The 19,213-nt window shown below is 47.0% G+C and overlaps 1 protein-coding gene across 2 annotated transcripts in view; it reads right to left on the reverse strand.

The window, feature by feature from the left end:
- The window catches only part of ZNF589 (zinc finger protein 589), a 27,904-nt gene extending 20,117 nt beyond the window's left edge, over positions 1-7,787 (reverse strand). For both annotated transcript variants that reach the window (XM_011981005.1, XM_011981004.1), the window contains exons 1-2: positions 7,599-7,787; positions 1,939-1,991 (exon numbers count right to left, since the gene is read on the reverse strand). In XM_011981005.1, the coding sequence (XP_011836395.1) occupies positions 1,939-1,991; positions 7,599-7,641 (96 nt within the window). In that variant the 5' untranslated portion in view covers positions 7,642-7,787. The remainder of the gene's footprint in view (positions 1-1,938; positions 1,992-7,598) is intronic.
- Between the last annotated feature and the right edge of the window lie 11,426 nt (positions 7,788-19,213).

Consider the following 19,213-nt stretch of genomic DNA (forward strand, 5'->3'; position numbering starts at 1 on the left):
AAAAAAAAAAAAAAAACAAATAGCTGTAGAAGTGCTGAACTCAACAAATGGCAAATTCAAAATCTGTGCATTTCGCTGTATGTAAATTTGACCTCAGAAAAAAATCAGAAACAATATTGAATTCTACTTAATGATATGCATGCTGAAGTATTTAGAGGTGAAAGGTATTGAGATCTGCAACTTACTCTGAAGTGCATGAAAACATAAGATGGGCCGGGCACAGTGGCTCATGCCTATAATCCTAGCACTTTGGGACGCCGAGGCGGGCAGATCACCTGAGGTCAGGACTTCGAGACCAGCCTGGCTAACACGGTGAAACCCCGTTTCTACTAAAAATACAGAAATTAGCCGGGTGTGGTGCCGCGTGCCTGTAATCCCAGCTACTCTGGATCCTGAGGCAGGAGAATTGCTTGAACTCAGGAGGTAGAGGTTGCAGTGAGCCGAGATTGCACCATTGCACTCCAGCCTGGGCGACAAGAGCGAAACTCCACCTCAAAAAAAAAAAAAAAGGGGAAAAGAAAAAAGGTTGGGGCAGAGGAGGGAATACAGGAAAATAAAGGCAGTTGCTTCCCTGATAATGAAGTAATTTGCTCCCAAGTCACCCTCATCTGTATCAATCAAGCTTGGCCCCTATGGCCTGGAAGCTGCCCCAGAGACCAGTACAAAACCTCCTGAGAAGAATGGTGTGGCTGCTATGTCTCCTATACTCTATCCCTTCATGAAGCTACATGAATTTAATGCAGGGTTAAAGGACATTGCATACCATGAATTTGATTATCAATCCAAAACTAAGGCCATTCTTTGTGGCTGTGCATTGTTTTAACAGCTACAGCCTAACACCTAGTCTTTCCCTGTACTATTTTACAGTTTTAGCTGTCTTCATCATAATTATTACCAGTGTCATTAATTTCCTGTCTCTATGCATCATTTCCCAAAGAATCTTGGATCTTTGAGAATAAGGACAGTGAATTTAACACCCTATTTGGCTAGCTCCCACAATCTCATATAGTCCTCTGCCCAGAAACCAATAAATTAAACTTCTGGTACAGAAAAGACCATAAGGGTTGGGGGACAGGGATACGCAACAGCAGAAGAAGGGGGTGAACTCTATGGGGCTCTTCATCTAAAAACATAACCCCATTACCTAGAGTTGGAAAATGTGTTCTTTTATCACTGGGTAGTTTTCTAGGACAAAAAAAAAACAGTCAAGAAGGCATCACAGAAAATTAATGGTTTGAGATCAGAGAAATCTGGATTTAATTCCTGACTCTACCATTTGGCCATTCGCATGTCCCCGTGCATAAATCATGTAATCCCTCTAAGCCAGATGATCTCATCTCTCAAATGGGGACGTCACCACCTATCTCCTACAGCTGTTAATGATTTAAACATAAGACTGAAATATTTATGGATTAAATGGTATGATGCCTTGGATTTTCTTTAATCCAGTAGGAATGGAGATGAAATAAAATTGGCCATGAGTTGATCATTGCTGAGGTGGGATGAGGATACAGAAGAGTTCATTAACTCTTTTTCCACTTTTGCATCTTTGTTTTCTATAATAAAATGTGAAAAAGAGGTCCAATGTACAAGATAAGACTATTAGATACTATTAAAGTATTATAATTATTTGTGCAAATGTTGACATAGGGAACTTTTAATAGTGCATTTTAGGATCTTAATAACCCAAGGTTTTTATAAAAAGTTACCATTACATTTTAGAATACTCTGAATTAATATTAAACTTGGTCATGTTTTTGTATAAGTTCAAAAAACAGAAAGATTAAACACAAAAACCATTATAATATGCCTAGAACAATGGCTAACACAAGGCATAAACCACTTAATCACTTCCTCCCTTCCCAAGAAAGAGAGATGAGCCCATTCTCTGAGAAATGAGCCAGCATTTCAGAAAAGAGAAAGGTGGGTCTAACTCACCAGATATCTAGGCTTCCCTTCCCAAGGCCAGGCAGAATCCTTGGCAGGCAGAGCTGGGGAAAGAAAGAAGCAGTTTTAAGAAGCCAGCCCTACCAGGCCCATCATGAGGATCCCCAAGAGCCCTCTGAGCCTTGGCTGTGGTCACCTGAGCCTTCTCAGCAGACCCAGACCCTGAGCTCCTTGCACCTACTGCCTTATGCTTGAGTCAACTTCTCTATGCTCTGCACCACTTCCCTATTACGTCTTTACAGAAACACTAATCTTAATCAAATGTAGTAAGGTAAACTCGAAGCATTCATCATTTTTCTACCCTAAAAATTAGCAAAACTGTTGAGACAAGGCATCATTTCCCCCATGTGTTATGTGACTCCAGGTACACATTTTTTTTTCTTTAATTTATGAAAATGGACCGAGCACAGTGGCACGCACCTATAATCCCAGAACTCTGGGAGGCCGAGGTAGGCAGACCACTTGAGGTCAGGAGTTTGAGACCAATCTAACCAACATGGCAAAGAAACCCCATCTCCATTAAAAATACAAAAATTAGCCAGGCATGGTAGTGCACACCTATAATCCCAGTTACTCAGGAAGCTGTGGCAGGAGAATCACTTGAACCCAGGGGACGAAGGTTGCAGTGAGCAGAGATCACACCACCGTACTCCAGCCTGGGCAACAGCAAAACTCCATCTCAAAAATAGTTTATGAAAGAGAAGTCTGTGATTTAATAAAAATGTATTTTTAAAAAATGTGTCAGGCCGGTTTCAGTGGCTCACACCTTTAATCCCAACACTTTGGGAGTCTGAGGTGGGAGGATCACTTGAATCCAGGGCTTCAAGACCAGCCTGGGCGACAATGAGACCCACACCTCTAATAATAAAAATAATCATTGTGGAATGTATTGATTGATTGAGACAGGGTCTCACTGTTGCCCAGGCTGGAATGCAGTGGCGCAATCTCTGCTCACTACAACCTCCACCTCCTGGGCTCAAGGGATCCTCCCACCTCAACTTCCCTGGGATTACAGGCATGCACCACCACACCCGGCTACTTTTTGTATTTTTTGTAGAGACAGAGTTTCACCATGTTGGCCAGGCTGGTCTCAAACTCCTGACCTCAGGTGATCCACCCACCTCGGCCTCCCAAATGCTGGGATTACAGGCATGAGCCACCGCACCCAGCCTTCCCTGCCATATCTTTGCTGACGGGAAAGAAGAATGTTTTCCTGATCCTTGAATGTCACTGATTCTGAAAGTTCAGAAAAGGAACTGCGATGTGGTATTTCTAACCTGTGACCTGTGCCTTTGTAGAAGGGACAGAGTCTGGGGAAGGGAGTGTCTCTCAGGGGGAGGAGGGTCTTAGCAGCAGACTGAAGCTTCCTCCTTGACACTCTTTATTCCAGTGTGAAAGACAGGAACATACTGATAAGGCATATGTGTTTACAAGATATATCTGCACGGTGCCTCATGCCTGTAATTCCAGCACTTCGGGAGGCCAAGGCGGGCGGTAAGTAGTTTGAGACCAGCCTGGCCAACATGGTGAAACCCCATCTCTACTAAAAACGCAAAAATTAGCCAGGTGTGGTGGCGCACGCCTGTAATCCCAGCTACTTAGGAGGCTGAGGCAGGAGGATCACTTGAACCCACGAGGAGGAGGTTGCAGTGGGCTGAGATCGTGCCGCTGCACTCCAGCCTGGGCAACGAGAGTGAAAAACTCCATCTCAAAGGGAAAAAAAAAGCAGCTTATAATTTGTCTCATCTATTTTTGAGCTCCCCAGAGAATAATAGTGCAGTTACTATGGGGAATTAGGCTAAGGGGTAGCCTTGTCCTTGGGTTTGCAAGGAAAAAAAGCCCTAAATGTGATAATGACATCACCCCTGCTGAAATCATCACCCCTGAAAAAACACTCTAAATAGACCCCAACAACAACTCTGGCTTTTGTACTAAGCTGATGAGAATGTGTCAAGTGATTTAATAAAGACATATATACAATTTCTCCTCTTGCATGCCCTAGAAAACCATCATCCTGGCCCCATAATATGTGCCTACACTATGTATCTATCCAGAACTGCACATCTTTGTGTAAATGGAGCAGCATTTTAAAATTTTAAAAATACATAAAATTATAATCTTGTTTGATAACTGTCTTGGGTAATTTTCCAAGTTACTGTTTTCCTCACTAAAGTCAGGAGGAAAAAAAAAGCAATCTTACTATTTCAAGTTCTAAAGTTTTAGAAGTAGAAAAACTGAGTACCATGATTTGGCCACTCCCAGTGGCTATATCTGAGCAAAGCACAAGGCAAGGAGGCAAATCCTTAGAGTTTTCAGCAAAAAAGACCATCTAAGCCTCGCCCTTCCAGAGGGACAGATGGTTCTGAGTCCACTGAGCAGGCGGGAAAAAACTGAGGGACACAGAATAACCTCATACAGCTGAACTAAGGGATCCTACCTCGAGTCCCGGCTCTGCCCTTACTCCTTAGGTGCCTCTCCCCAGCATAAGACCACTCACAGGCAAATCATTCAGGGAGGCAAAGAAGTCCTCCAAGAAGGGAACAGCTGTTGAATGACAGGCACACTCCAGGACCTCAGGAGCAGGTGCCTCCGCCCATGTTGGACACATCTGCAAAGCACTTAGGGAAGTCAAAGAACCTTTCTAGCTCTGTGACCACAAATCACCTTCTTTGCCACTCACAAGAGGGAAAAGTTATTCTCCTTCTAAAGTTCAACTTAGTGTTACTGTCTTTACTTTCTTTTTTTTTTTTTTGAGACAGACTTCTGCTCTTGGTGCCCAGGCGTACAGTGGCACGATCTCAGCTCACTGCAACCTCCACCTCCACCTCCACCTCCTGGGTTGAATTCTCCTGCCTCAGCCTTCTGAGTTGCTAGGATTACAAGCGCACACCACCAAGCCCGGTTAATTTTTGTATTTTTAGTAGAGACAGAGTTTCACCATGTTGGCCAGGCTGGTCTCGAACCCCTGACCTCAGATGATCCACCCGCCTCAGCCTCCCAAAGTGCTGTGATTACAAACGTGAGTCACTGCAATCCGGCCCACCATCTTTACTTTCTTTAGTTTTGCTATCCAATTGAACTGGTCTTGGCACAGTAGGCAGAGACAAAGCCCACCACCCTCAAAGAGTGGATGGAAAGAGGCACAAGGGCTCCCACACAGGACAAACAGCTACATGCTGGACGATGGCTTGGCAAACTACACACAGGCCAAATCCAGCCTGTCACCTGTTGTTATACCACCCAAGGGCTAAGAATAGTCTTTACTTAAGAAAAAAAAAATTTTTAACATAAAGATGATGTCTCACTATGTTGCCCAGGCTGGTCTCAAACTTCTAAGCTCAAGTGATCCTAGCCTCAGCTTCCCAAAGTGCTGCGATTACAGGTGTAAGCCACCACGCTGGGTCAGTTTTTATATTTTTAAATAGCTGGAAAAAAAAAAATCAAAAAGAATATTTCATAATGAAAAGTATACATGAAATTCAATGTTCTTTTTTTTTTTTTTTTTAGACACAGCCTCATTCTGCTACCCAAGCTGGAGTGCAGTGACACGATCTCGGCTCATTGAAACATCTGCCTCCAAGGTTCAAACAATTCTTGCGCCTCAGCCTCAGAGTAGGTGGGATTACAGGTGTATGGCACCACACCCAGCTAATTGTTTTTTTTTTAAGTAGAGATGGGGTGTTGCCATGTTGACCAGGCTGGTCTTGAACTCCTGGGCTCAAGGGATCCATCCGCCTCGGCATCCCAAAGTGCTGGGATTACAGGCGTGAGCCACTGCACTCAGCCAAAGTTCAAATTTCAATGTCCATAGAGAAAGTTTTATTGGAACACAGCAATGCTCATTCGTTTACCTATAGTCTTTGCTTTCACACACCAGCAGACCACTAGCTGTGTGGCCTACAAAGCCTGAAATATTTACCACCTGGCCTTTAAAAGAAAACATTTGCGAGACCAGGTGCAGTGGCTCACGCCTGTAATCCTAGCACTTTGGGAGACCGAGGCGGGAGGATCCCTTGAGCTCAGGAGTTGGGAGACCAGCCTTGGCAACATAGGGAGACACTGTTTATTAAAAAAAACCAAACACAAAAAGTTTGCCCAGCCCTGTTCTAGACTGCTCCTGTTGGAAGTCATTTGGGGCTGGGTGCAGTAGCTCACACCAGTAATCCCAACACTTTGGAAGGCCGAGGCGGGTGGATTATCCGGGGTTAGGAGTTTGAGATCAGCCTGGCCAACATGGTGAAACCCAGTTTCTACTAAAATTACAAAAAAATAGCTGGGCGTGGTGGCATGTGCCTGTAATTCCAGCCACTTGGGAGGTTGAGGCAGAAGAATCGCTGCAACCTGGGGGAGAAAGGTTGCAGTGAGCGGAGATCGCCCACTGCACTCCAGCCTGGCCTACAAAGCGAGACTCTGTCTACCAAAAAAAAAAAAAAAAAGTGTTTTGGGCCGGGTGGGGGGGCTAACACCTGTAATCCCAACACTGTGGGAGGCCAACGCAGATGGATTGCTTGAGGCCAGGAGTTCGAGACCAGCCTGGCAAACATGGCGAAATCCCCTCTCTACTAAAAATACAACAGCCAGGGTGGTGAGGCGCCCCCTGTAATTCCAGCTACTTCGGAAGCTGAGGCACGAGAATCACTTGAGCCTGGGAAGCAGAGGCTGCAGTGAGCCGAGATCCCGCCACTGCATTACAGACGGACTCAAAAAATATAAAAATACAATATACACCGGGCACGGTGGCTCACACCTGTAATCCCAGCACTTTGGTCGGGCGAGGCGGCCGGATCACGAGGCCAGGAGTTCAAAACCAGCCTGGCCAACATGGTGAAACCCCGTCTCTACTAAAAATACAAAAACTTAGCCAGGCGTGGTGGAGGGCGCCTGTGATCCCAGCTACTCGGGAGGCTGAGGCAGAGAATTGCTTGAACCCAGGAGACGGAGGTTGCAGTGAACAGAGATCGCGCCACTGCACTCCAGCCTGGGCGACTGAACAAGACTCTGTCTCAAAATAAATGATATAATAATATAAAATGCTGTTCTTCAGTTGCACTCTACACATCTTTTTTTTTTTTTTTTTTTTTTTTAGAGACGGAGTCTGGCTCTGTCGCCCAGGCTGGAGTGCAGTGGCGCGATCTCGGCTCACTGCAAGCTCCGCCGCCCGGGTTTACGCCATTCTCCTGCCTCAGCCTCCTGAGTAGCTGGGACTACAGGCGCCCGCCACCTCGCCCGGCTAGTTTTTCTTATTTTTTAGTAGAGACGGGGTTTCACCGTGTTCGCCAGGATGGTCTCGATCTCCTGACCTAGTGATCCGCCCGTCTCGGCCTCCCAAAGTGCTGGGATTACAGGCTTGAGCCACCGCGCCCGGCAGACTCTGCACATCTCAAATGCTCAACAACCATAAATGGCCAATGACTGCCGGAGTGCACAAGTGCAGAAGGCCCGGCGGAGTCGTGGAGTGAGCACCGTGGAGACTGTATGGGACACCTGGGGAGGAACCTGGCCCTCCAGGGGAGTAAGAGCCGCCGTAGGGGTAGTCAGCGCCTCACACAGCTCGCACCCCGCGTGCAACTCTCGCGGATACGGCCGACGCCTGCGCGGCGCCTGCGGCTGGAGCACGGGGTGGGGGAGGCGGTCTCGCTGCCTGGACTCACCTTCAGTAGCCGAGCCCAGAAGCTGTTCCCGCGGGGCCCACATCTGCGCGCGCACGCACGGACCAAACAAAGTAGCAGCACCGTGTCTGAAACGGATTCGAACGCGCACCGCGGGACACTGGCGGCGCCAGAAGAAAGAAGCACAACTGAAGGAAGTGCGTCACCGCGCGGCGCGCAGCCTGCCGGGAAGCGTAGTTCTCGGGGTGGAATGCGACCTGTGCAGGGCGAGAGAAAATGCTGAGGCGCACTTTGACCCTCTAGGTCCCTCTCAGGCGCGATATTTGGGGTTGTGTTTACCACAGGTACCCATAAGCAAAATATAGTGTTGTTTTCCATGGTTGTAAACATTATATAAATACACTTACACCGTAAGAACGCCTGCTACTAGCTCTTTTGCACACTTCTATAATGACACGTGTTGACCTGTTCATTGTGTGTTCATTGCTATGTGGTGTCTAATGTAGAAATAGACCAGGACGGGCCGGGCGCGGTGGCTCAAGCCTGTAATCCCAGCACTTTGGGAGGCCAAGGCGGGCGGATCAAGAGGTCAGGAGATCGAGACCATCCTGGCTAACATGGTGAAACCCTGTCTATACTAAAAAAGATACAAAAAACTAGCCGGGCGAGGTGGCGGGCGCCTGTAGTCCCAGCTACTTGGGAGGCTGAGGCAGGAGAATAGCGTGAACCCGGGAGGCGGAGCTCGCAGTGAGCAGAGACCGTGTGCCACTGCACTCCAGCCTGGGCGACAGAGCAAGACTCCATCTCAAAAAAAAAAAAAAGAAAGAAAGAAATAGACCAGGACTCCAATTGGACAGACTTATGCGTATCCATGGAGACCTTCTCTAGGACAGTGGTTCCCAAAAGTTTTGTTGTTGAAATCCTTTTAGACTCTTAAAAATTACTGAAGACCCCCAAAGAGCTTTTGAAACAGCCTTTGCAACATTATAACTAAGGAAATTCGGATGTTATAGGAGTTATTAAGAAATTATTTTAGGCAGATAGAGAAGAAAAGGGGGCCTTGGGAAGTTTTTGTTTCTTTTTTTTTTTTTTTTTTTTTTTGAGACGGAGTCTCGCTGTGTCTCCCAGACCGGAGTGCAGTGGCACGATCTCGGCTCACTGCAACCTCCACCTCCCAGGTTCAAGCCATTCTCCTGCCTCAGCCTCCCGAGTAGCTGGGACTACAAGCGCCCGCCAACACGCCCGGTTAATTTTTTGTATTTTTAGTAGAGACGGAGTTTCACCGTGTTAGCCAGGATGGTCTCGATTTCCTGACCTCGTGATCCACCCGCCTCGGCCTCCCACAGTGCTGGGATTACAGGCGTGAGCCACCGCGCCCGGCTTTTGTTTCTTTTAAAGCAGCTCCAGAAAGGTTTCTTGTCTAGCAGGAAAACCTGGGATCCTAGAGCCGGATGGCAAGCTTTGCTATGCAAACTCAGGCCATTAGAAACTGGGTGCACCCAAACCTGGCGATTCCCGCCCTCCTCTTCTTTGCCCTGACAGATGCCTGGCAACATGGCCACCCCCCACATATTCCCACGTGAGTAGAACTTCATGGCGCTCTACATTTGCATATTAAAAAGCTAGGGTGGGAGGGCCAGGTTTTTGGCTGCCACGTAAATGACACATCTGATCAAACTAATCCCCTGAGCCCTATGGAAACCAGACACCACCTCCTCCAGCATCCCAAGATAAGCAGCCACTTTTCCGCACACGGTGCTTTTCTCTTTGTTCGAATCTCCGCTCCCTCTGTCTCTACAGAGGAGCTGTTTTCCTCTTCCTTCCTTCTTTCTTGCCTATTAAACTTTTCGCTCCTTGAAACCACTCCACGTGTGTCTGTGTTGTTAATTCTATCAGAGACCAAGGACCCTGGTGTTCCTCCAGTCATCAGAGCCTTATCAATGACAGTAGAAGATATCAGACCTAACCCACCTCATCTTCCTTTCAACCTCTAACCTGTCTTTGTCCACTCCTGGGCATAGGCCGAACTAGCCTTGGAAAGAAATTCAATTTATAGTTTAAATAATAGCCCTTCCCAAGGGCTAAACTGTTCTTGTAAAATGAATGAAAGGCCACCAGCCACCAAATTAGGATGAGAGGGGCTGGAATTCTAAATATTACCAGCCATTATTCCAGAGGCCCTAAGAAGCACAACTTCCCCAATTTTTATTTTTAGGGGAAGGGAGACGGAGTCTCACTCTCGCCCAGGCTAGAGTGCAGTGGCGCGATCTCGGCTCACTGCAACCTCCCTCTCCTGGGTTCAGGCTAAGGGAGAAGACCACCCCTCATATTGTCTTATGCCCAATTTCTGCCTCCAAAGAAAGAAGAAGTAAAAACTAAAAAGCAGAAATGAAATCCACAGGCAGACAGCCGGGTGCCACACCCTGGGCCTGGTAGTTAAAGATCGACCCCTGACCTAATTGGTTCTGTTATCTATAGATTACAGACATTGTATAGAAATGCACTGTGAAAATTCCTATCTTGTTTTGTTCCAATCTAATTACTGGTGCATGCAGCCTCCAGTCACGTACCCCCTGCTTGCTCAATCAATCACGACCCTCTCACATGCACCCCCTTAGAGTTGTGAGCCCTTAAAATGGACAGGAATTGCTCACTCAGGGAGCTCGGCTCTTGAGACCGAAGTCTTGCCGATGCCTCCGGCCGAATAAACCCCTTCCTTCTTTAACTCGGTGTCTGAGGAGTTTTCTCTGCTGCTCATCCTGCTACAAAGCGATTCTCCTGCCTCAGCCTCCTGAGGAGCTGGGATTACAGGCACGCACCACCATACCCAGCTAATATTTTTGGATTTGTTTTTTGTTTGTTTTTTTGCTTTTTTGAGATGGCATTTCACTCTTATTGCCCAGACTGGAGTGCAATGGCGCTATCTCGGCTCACTGCAACCTCCTCCTCCTGAGTTCAAGCAATTCTCCTGCCTCAGCCTCCCAAGTAGCTGGGATTACAGGCATGCACCACCACGCCCGGCTAATTTTGTATTTTTAGGAGGGACGGGGTTTCTCCATGTTGGTTGGGCTGGTCTTGAACTCCTGACCTCAGGTGATCCTCCCACCTTGGCCTCCCAAAGTAGTAGGATTCCAGGTGTGAGCCACCACCACGCCCAGCCCCCAATTACTCTTGAAGATAACATCACTATTGTGAACCTAAGATTGGCCTTTTGAGATGTCTTTTCAGATTTTTGCATTTCTGACAACTGAATGACCCCATCTGGACCTGCCAACCAGTTCTGCGGCCACCACCTAGGAACTGACTCATCGTAAGAGAACAGCTTCAACTCCTTATGATTTCATCCACAAGCCAACCAATCAGCACCCCCATTCACTGCCCGCCCCCAACTTCCCACCAAATTATCCTTAAAAATTTTGATCTCTGAGTTTTGGGGGAGACTGATTTGAGTAATAATAAAACTCTGGTCTTCCGCACAGCCGGCTCTGCTTGAATTACTCTTTCTCCATTGCAATTTCCTTGTCTTTGATAAATTGGCTCTGTCTAGGCAGCAGGGAAGGTGGACCCATTGGGTGGTTATACTTTTGTTTGTGTGAGCTAAATTCATCACTATTTACCAAACTAGATATTTCAATGCAGAAATTTCATATATGTATATATTCATTTTAAAAACTAATAAACCCATTACTTGTTAACATAAATATTTTTATGAGAATGTTTTCCTTTAAAAAATTTAGTAACAAAAGAGGCATTATTTTACATTTTTGCAAAATTCTTTAATACTCAATAGAAGAAGCTGGCAGGGTGCAGTGGCTCACGCCTGTAATCTCAGCACTTTGGGAGGCTGAGGCAGGTGGATCATCTGAGGTCAGGAGTTTGAGACCAGCCTGGCCAACATGGTGAAACCTCATCTCTACTAAAAGCACAGAAAAATTAGCCGGGCATGGTGGTGTGTGCCTGTAATCCCAGCCACTCAGAAGGCTGAGGCAGGAGAATCGCTTGAACCTGGGAGGCGGAGGTTGCAGTGAGCAAGATTGTGCCATTGCATTTCAGCCCGGGCAACAGGAGCTAAAACTCCATCAAAATAAATAAATAAATACATAAGCTGAATTTTCCATCTGCTTCTGCATCCAATCTGTTGTAATAGCTGTTAAGCTGTTGTCATAGCAGGAGGACGAAGCAAACTCCTGACAGATTTGATGGGTTAAGTAACAGTGAACCTTTCTTCAATTTTAACATTTTATTACTCATATAGACAGCAAAAGGAAAAGTGCCAAAGGCGTGAACTCCTTGCGGCCTTTATACTAAGTGACACCAAAACAAAAGGGACCAGATGACTGCGTCACAAATGATAGGACAGTCTGTTGCTGAGGAGCCAATTCTAGACTGCAATTGAGCAACTTTATAGCCTACAGCTGTACCCTGGGGAGCCAGAGCAGAAAGCCACATACCTAATCAAAACCCTCATACGGAGGCTGGGCACGCTGGCTCACGCCTGTAATCCCAGCACTTTGGGAGGCCAAGGCGGGTGGATCACCTGAGGTCAGGAGTTCGAGACCAGCCTGGCCAACATGGTGAAACTTTGTCTCTGCAAAAATATAAAAATTAGCCGGGCGTGGTGGCGGGTGCCTGTAATCCCAGCTATTCGAGAGGGGCTGAGGCAGGAGAATCGCTTGAACCCAGGAGAAGGAGGTTGCAGTGAGCCAAGATTGAGCCACTGCACTCCAACCTGGGTGACAAGAGCAAACTTATGTCTCAAAAAAAAAAAAAATCTTTATGGTCATCAAATATTAATCCTGACCCAGCAAGAGCTTGATGACTGCACATACCCTCACCTCAAAAGGCCAGCAAGAAGTCAGGCAATGCAACTTTTTATCACCACTATGGAGAGTTTTGCGTTTTGTTTTGTTTTGTTTTGTTTTTTTGAGACAGTCTCACTCTGTCACCCAGGCTGGAGTGCAGTGGTGCGATCTTGGCTCACTGCAACCTCTGTCTCCTGGATTCAAGCGATTCTCCTGCCTTCGCCTCCCGAGTAACTGGGACTACAGGCACCCACCACTGTACCCAGCTGATTTTTGTATTTTTAGTAGAGATGGGGTTTTGCCATGTTGGTCAGGCTGGTCTCAAACTCCTGACTTCAGGTGTTCCACCCACGTTGGCCTCCCAAAGGGCTGGGATTACAGGTGTTAGCCACAGCTCCCGGCCTCCAGGGTACTTTTTACTGTAAAGGTAGAACCATTGTTGATTAGATGTGTTCAGGGAATCTAAATATATAACATAGTCCATCTAAGAGTCCTCGAATAGTCTGGCCCATGACTACTGTGCAGACAGGGATAGCACCCCTGGTTATGCACCCTGGAGTTCCCTTTGTCACCCAACTGTGTAGCTGGCAGTCAGGCACACTTGCCAGACTTCCTTGGCCTCCCGTGCTGGAATCACTAGGTCTAATTTGGGGGTGCAGTCCTGAGTTGCAGATGGATTACCATGCCTTGTGTGCTGGTATGTCCACGTGGCCATGGTCCTTACTTGGCCAGCACAGGTCTGATTAACTTGTAGATTCCATTGATGTTCATCTTTGAATGGTCGTTTTTCATGGGCAGCCACAGGAGTCATGAACGGGGCTGTGGGTCCAGTGCAGTCTGCTGCCATAATGTTCATCCCTACAAAGACTTCAGTCTTTGAGACTAAATCATCAAGTTGCCCCACTGCCAGGCACCAGACCACATTGCCAGTCCATCGGCTACTGCCCACTAGTCAGTGAAAATGTTAACAAGATGAATTGTAGGAGATATTTTCCAGAGCAAACACCACAACCCAGAGCTCTGCTTTCTCTCTCACTCTTTCTCCCCTTTTCCATTGCAGTTGAAAACAGATTTCCAGCCAGGCGCGGGATCTCACACTTGTAATCCCAGTACTTTGGGAGGTCGAGGCGGGTGGATCACCTGACATCAGGAGTTCAAGACCAGCCTGACCAACATGGTGAAATCCCGTCTCTACTAAAAATACAAAATTAGCCAGGTGTGGTGGTTCATGCCTGTAATCCCAGCTACTCGGGAGGCTGAGGCAGGGGAATTGCTTGAACTCGGGAGGCAGAGGTTGCTGTGAGCCGAGATCATGCCATTGCACTCCAGCCTAGGCAAGAAGAGCGAAACATCGTCTCAAAAAAAAAAAAAAAACCAGATTTCCTTGAGGCTGAACAGCTGCAATGGCCCAGTGCACCCCATCAGCCTTTAACAGAGCGGATGTGTCCCTGAATCAGGCCCAGGCATTTTCAGAAACAGTGGTATACCAAAGCCCCCAAGAAGCTCTGGCACAGACCCCCACATTTGAGACAGCCATATCTAGGAGGTGACTAGCCACTTTTTCCTGCACGTGTTAAACTCTTAAGGGAGGATACCACCCATCGTATTGTCTTATGCCCAATTTCTGCCTCCAAAGAAAAAAGAAGTAAAAACTAAAAGGCAGAAATGAAATCCAAAGGCAGACAGCCTGGCGCCACGCCCTGGGCCTGATAGTTAAAAATCAACCCCTGACCTAACTGCTTGTGTTATCTATAGATTTAGACATTGTATGGAAAAGCATCATGAAAATCCCTGTCCTGTTCTGTTACATTCTGATTACTGGTGCATGCAGCACTGCCCCATCCACCCCCCCCCCCACCTCCCCCATCACCCCGTCATGTACCCGCTGCTGCTCAATCGATCACGACCCTCTCATGTGGACCCCCTTAGAGTTGTGAACCCTTAAAAGGGACAGGAATTGCTCACTCTGGGAGCTCGGTTTTTTAAGACATAAGTCTGCCAACACTCTGGCCGAATAAAGCCCTTTCCTTCCTCAACTCAGTGTGAGGTTTTGTCTGACGCTCTTCCTGCCACACTCTTAGTTTATTTCCTTTCTGGGAAAAATCCGTTTTGTTGGTGTTTTCATTTTTGACCCTCTCATGGATGTCAAGGCATAATAACACCTGCTGCTGCTTTGTTAATTTCTCAGTGTCCACTAACAGCCAATAACCAGCCAATAATTTCCTCTCAAAAAGGATATACCTGGTAGTGGCATCAGACAAATGCTTTCTCCAGGTCCACAAGGGGACCATTGCTTAGAGGCTACATCTTTTTGCCACAGGCTCCAGTCTGCATACTTACCAGTCACCTCACCCACATTCTTAATGTTAAGGCTCTTTGGGACTAACTGGCTGAGTGGGAGGGCAGTCCACACAGGGTGTCGGGTTTCCTTCAGCACTTCCGCCTCCCCCCGCTTTTTCGTGGGTAGTGTCCCCCGACCCGCCCAGCCTTGTATTCTATGCTGCTTTACTGCCATCATGTGGCCTGGTGGGCTCCCAGTTGTGTACTTGTCCCACTGCCACTGTCCTAACTATGGCCTTTCCCCATTGGGAGCATCCCTTAAAGTCGGGATAAATATCATTCATACTGAAAGCATCTATTTTCACAATACATTCGGCAGGATCAGTTACTTGGGTCTGTGAAATGTCCATCAAATAAAACATAACAGATTGATTTCAAGGGCCACAGTGGGGCCAGAGTCAGCTGAATGGACTGAAACACTTTAAAACCTGAATAAAGAAAAAACCTGGTAAGAAAAGTATAGCCGTTAGCCTGGAGGGGGTGGGGGTCAAAGATCTCTGCAGATGCAGGTGGGGCCAGAGTCCTGTGTAGTGTGGCCTGTTTTTCACTAGAAGATAAATGGGCCTGCTTTCAACAGGAGTTACAAGTTTGGCACGCAGCAGCAGTGTTAGTACTGGGAACATAGAGCTCTTACTTTGTAAGAGGCAGCAATTGTTCTTGTCTGACTGCTGGAGAGATTAGCTTTGTGAATCCACCCATGTTGTTTCAAGAAACTTTAACTGGCAAGCAGTCCTCTGAGTTTTGTTGGGGTTTACCAGTCACGCATGCTGACTGCTGTTAACACAGAAAGTAGACATTTCTGGCTTGCCAATTAACAGAACATCATTTATACAGTGAAAGCATTGGACACCAAAGCAATTTTCTCTAACATTTTATGAGCATTTAAGGTTCAAAGATGTAATACACTGTTAATACCAATTATACATTCTCACACACAATGAATCCACCCAAACCACATAGTTACCTTGACTTTTTTCCTCTGCACTGCAAGTTTTGTCCAAACTCTATCAAGTGCTTTTTTTTTTTTTTTTTGCAAAAACACAGTTTTACATAGGCACTCCAGCTGCCAGGAGACCACCTATCTCCTCAGCTGGGAGTTTAGGGAATGTAGGGCAATGCAGAGGAGGCAGGCCCCCAGGGAGGTTTTTATTCCTTAAAGCAGCTGAGACCTGGAGTGAAAACAATAGAGAGATCAGGGAATATACATGCACCAGTAGGCATAGTTTTGCACTTACTATTGGTTTTAAGTGTTTGTGATGGTCAAGTGGTTTTATTTTTATTTTATTTATTTATTTATTTTTGAGACGGTATCTCGTTCTGTCACCCAGCCTGGAGTGGAATGGCACGATCTCTGCTCACTGCAACCTCCACCTCCCGGGTTCAAACGATTCTCCTGCCTCAGTCTTTCGAGTAGCTGGGACTAAAGGCACGTGACACCATGCCCAGCTAATTTTTGTATTTTTAGCAGAGATGGGGTTCCACCATGTGGGCCAGGCTGGTCTCGAACTCCTGACCTCAAATGATCCGCCCCCCCCCTTGGCCTCCCAAAGTGCTAGGATTACAGGCATAAGCCATCGTGCCTGGCCATTTTTGTCTAATTAATTAATTAATTAATTTTTTTTTTTGAGACAGAGTCTTGCTCTGTCTCCCAGGCTGGAGGGCAGTGGCACAATCTCGGCTCACTGCAACCTCTGCCTCCCAGGTTCAAGCAATTCTTCTGCCTCAGCCTCCCGAATAGCTGGGATTACAGGCATGTACCACCATGCCAGGCTTATTTTTGTATTTTTAGTAGAGACGGGGTTTCGCCATGTTGGCAAGGCTGGTTTCGAACTCCTGATCTCAGGTAATCCACCCACCTCGGCCTCCTAAAGTACTGGGATTATAAGCATGAGCCACCATGCCCGGGTGGTTAAGTGGTTTTAGAGTATACAACTAAACCCTAAAGGGCCGAGGCAGAAAGCCACATATCTCACCAGAACCCTCCCAGGAGATACAGGGAGGCAAGTTGGAAGTGGCCTAGGGGAGCACCTCCTCACAAGCTTCTAGGCTCTCATGTCCCAGGAAAGACCACAGGGAATTCTGCCAAGATTCAGATTAACTGTGGTTCAAGCTGGACATGGTGGTTTACGCCTATAATCCCAGCTCTTTGAGAGGCTGAGGTGGGTGGATCACCTGAGGTCAGGGTTCAAGACCAGCCTGGCTTACATAGTGAAACCCCGTCTGTACTAAAGAAAAATCAGCTGGGCGTGGTGGCAGGTGCCTGTAATCCCAGCTACTTGGGAGGCTGAGGCAGGAGAATCACTTGAACCTAGGAGGCGGAGGTTGCAGTGAGCCGAGACCACGCCACAGCACTCCAACCTGGGCAATAGAGCAAAACTCCATCTCAAAAGGAAAAAACAAACAAAAACTGTGGTTCAAAACTTGCCTGCATGGCCTATGTGGACATGTGCAAGGTCACCAGGATGTTGTGTTGAAGCTGTTCCCCAAAGATATCAGATACCACATAGTCTCCAGAACTCCACTTATAAGCTATTTGGAGAGAAAAAAATATACCTTACCTCACAGACCCACTGAAAGTCTCACGTTGCCCCCCAGGGATTCCCCAGACAACACCTGGAGAAAAGCTGCTCTATGCTGTAGACCAAGGGGCAGAATGGCTTGTTCACAGGTGTACATATATTCATATTTATTAGGTACTTCCAAATGGCTCCCCAGGATGGCTCCACCCTCCACAACTTTACCAATGCTCAGGATTGTCAAGGCTTTTTAATGTGTCTTAATTTTAAAAAAAAATTTTTTAGAGATGGGAGTCTCACTATGTTACCCAGGCTGTTCTAAAACTCCTGAGCTCAAGTGATCCTCCTGCCTCAGCCTCCCAAGTAGCTGGGACTACAAATACATATCACCATGCTTGACATGTGTCTTGATTTTATAATCAGAAAATAAAACAGTATTTAAAAAATATGTCAGGGTTGGGAAATAATTATTTCAATAAAAAGTGCTGGGTCAATTAGATATCCATATGAAAAAAGAAAAAAAGAAACTCGATCCCTACCTCTCATCATCAACAGAGGTGATCTCACCAACATAATATGAAGAGAGAGAAGCCAGGAAAAAAGAATATGTATCATATCATTCCACTTATTTAAAGCTCAAAATCAAGGCCGGGCACGGTAGTGCAGGCCTGTAATCACAGCACTTTGGGAGGCCAGTGGTTCACCTGAGGTCAGAAGTTCAAGACTAGCCTGACCAACATGGAGAAACCCCGTCTCTACTAAAAATACAAAATTAGGCCGGGAAAGGGTGGCTCACACCTATAATCCCAGCACTTTGGGAGTTCAAGGCAGGTAGATCATGAGGTTGGGAGATCGAGACCATCCTGGCTAATACGAAGAAACCCTGTCTCTACTAAAAATGCAAAAAACTAGCCAGGTGTGACGGCACGCACCTGTAGTCCCAGCTACTCAGGAGACTGAGGCAGAAGAATCGCTTGAACCTGGGAGGCTGAGGTTGCAGTAAGCCCAGACCGTACCACTGTACTCCAGCCTGGGCAACAGAGCGAGACTTTGTCTCAAAAAAAAAAAAAAAAAAAATTAGCCAGTGTAGTGGCACATGCCTGTGATCCTAGCTACTCAGGAGGCTAAGGCAGGAGAATCACTTGAACCCAGGAGGCGGAGGTTGCGGTGGGCCAAGATCGTGCCAGTGCACTCCAGCATGGGCAACAAGAGTGAAACTCCATCTTAAAAAAATAAATAAATAAAAATAAAAAATAAAATAAATAAAGTTCAAAATCAGACAAAATGTCTGCATGCTAAAAATCAAGATACTGGGCCAAGCATGGTAGCTCATGCCTGTAATCCCAGCACTTTGGAAGGCCAAGGTGGGCAGATCATGAGGTCAGGAGTTCAAGGTCAGCCTGGCCAATATGGTGAAACTTGGTCTCTACTAAAAATACAAAAATTAGCTGGGCGTGGTGGCAGGCGCCTGTAGTCCCAGCTACTCAGGAGGCTGAGGCATAATTGTTTGAACCTGAGAGGCAGAGGTTGCAGTGAGCCGAGATCATTCCACTGCACTCCAGCCTGGGTGACAGAGCAAAGACTCTGTTTCAAAAGAAAAAAAAAAAATCAGGATATTGGGCCGGTGGAGTGGCTCATGCCTGTAATCCCAGCACTTTGGGAGGTGGAGGCGGGAGGATCACTTGAGGTCAGGAATTTGAGACCAGCGCGGCCAACATGGCAAAACCCTGCCTTTACTAAAAACACAAAAATCAGTCAGGCACGGTGGTGCGCGCCTGTAATCCCAGCTACTCGGGAGGCTGAGGCAGGAGAACTGCTTGAACCCGGGAGGCGGAGGTTGCAGTGAGCTGAGATTGCGCCACTGCACTCCAGCCTAGGTGACAGTGTGAGAATCTCCCCAAAAAAAAAAAAAGGGCCGGGCGCGGTGGCTCACGCCTGTAATCCCAGCACTTTGGGAGGCTGAGGCGGGCAGATCACGAGGTCAGGAGATCAAGACCAT

Source organism: Mandrillus leucophaeus, unplaced genomic scaffold, assembly GCF_000951045.1.
Source record: "Mandrillus leucophaeus isolate KB7577 unplaced genomic scaffold, Mleu.le_1.0 Scaffold22, whole genome shotgun sequence".
NCBI lineage: Eukaryota > Metazoa > Chordata > Mammalia > Primates > Cercopithecidae > Mandrillus > Mandrillus leucophaeus.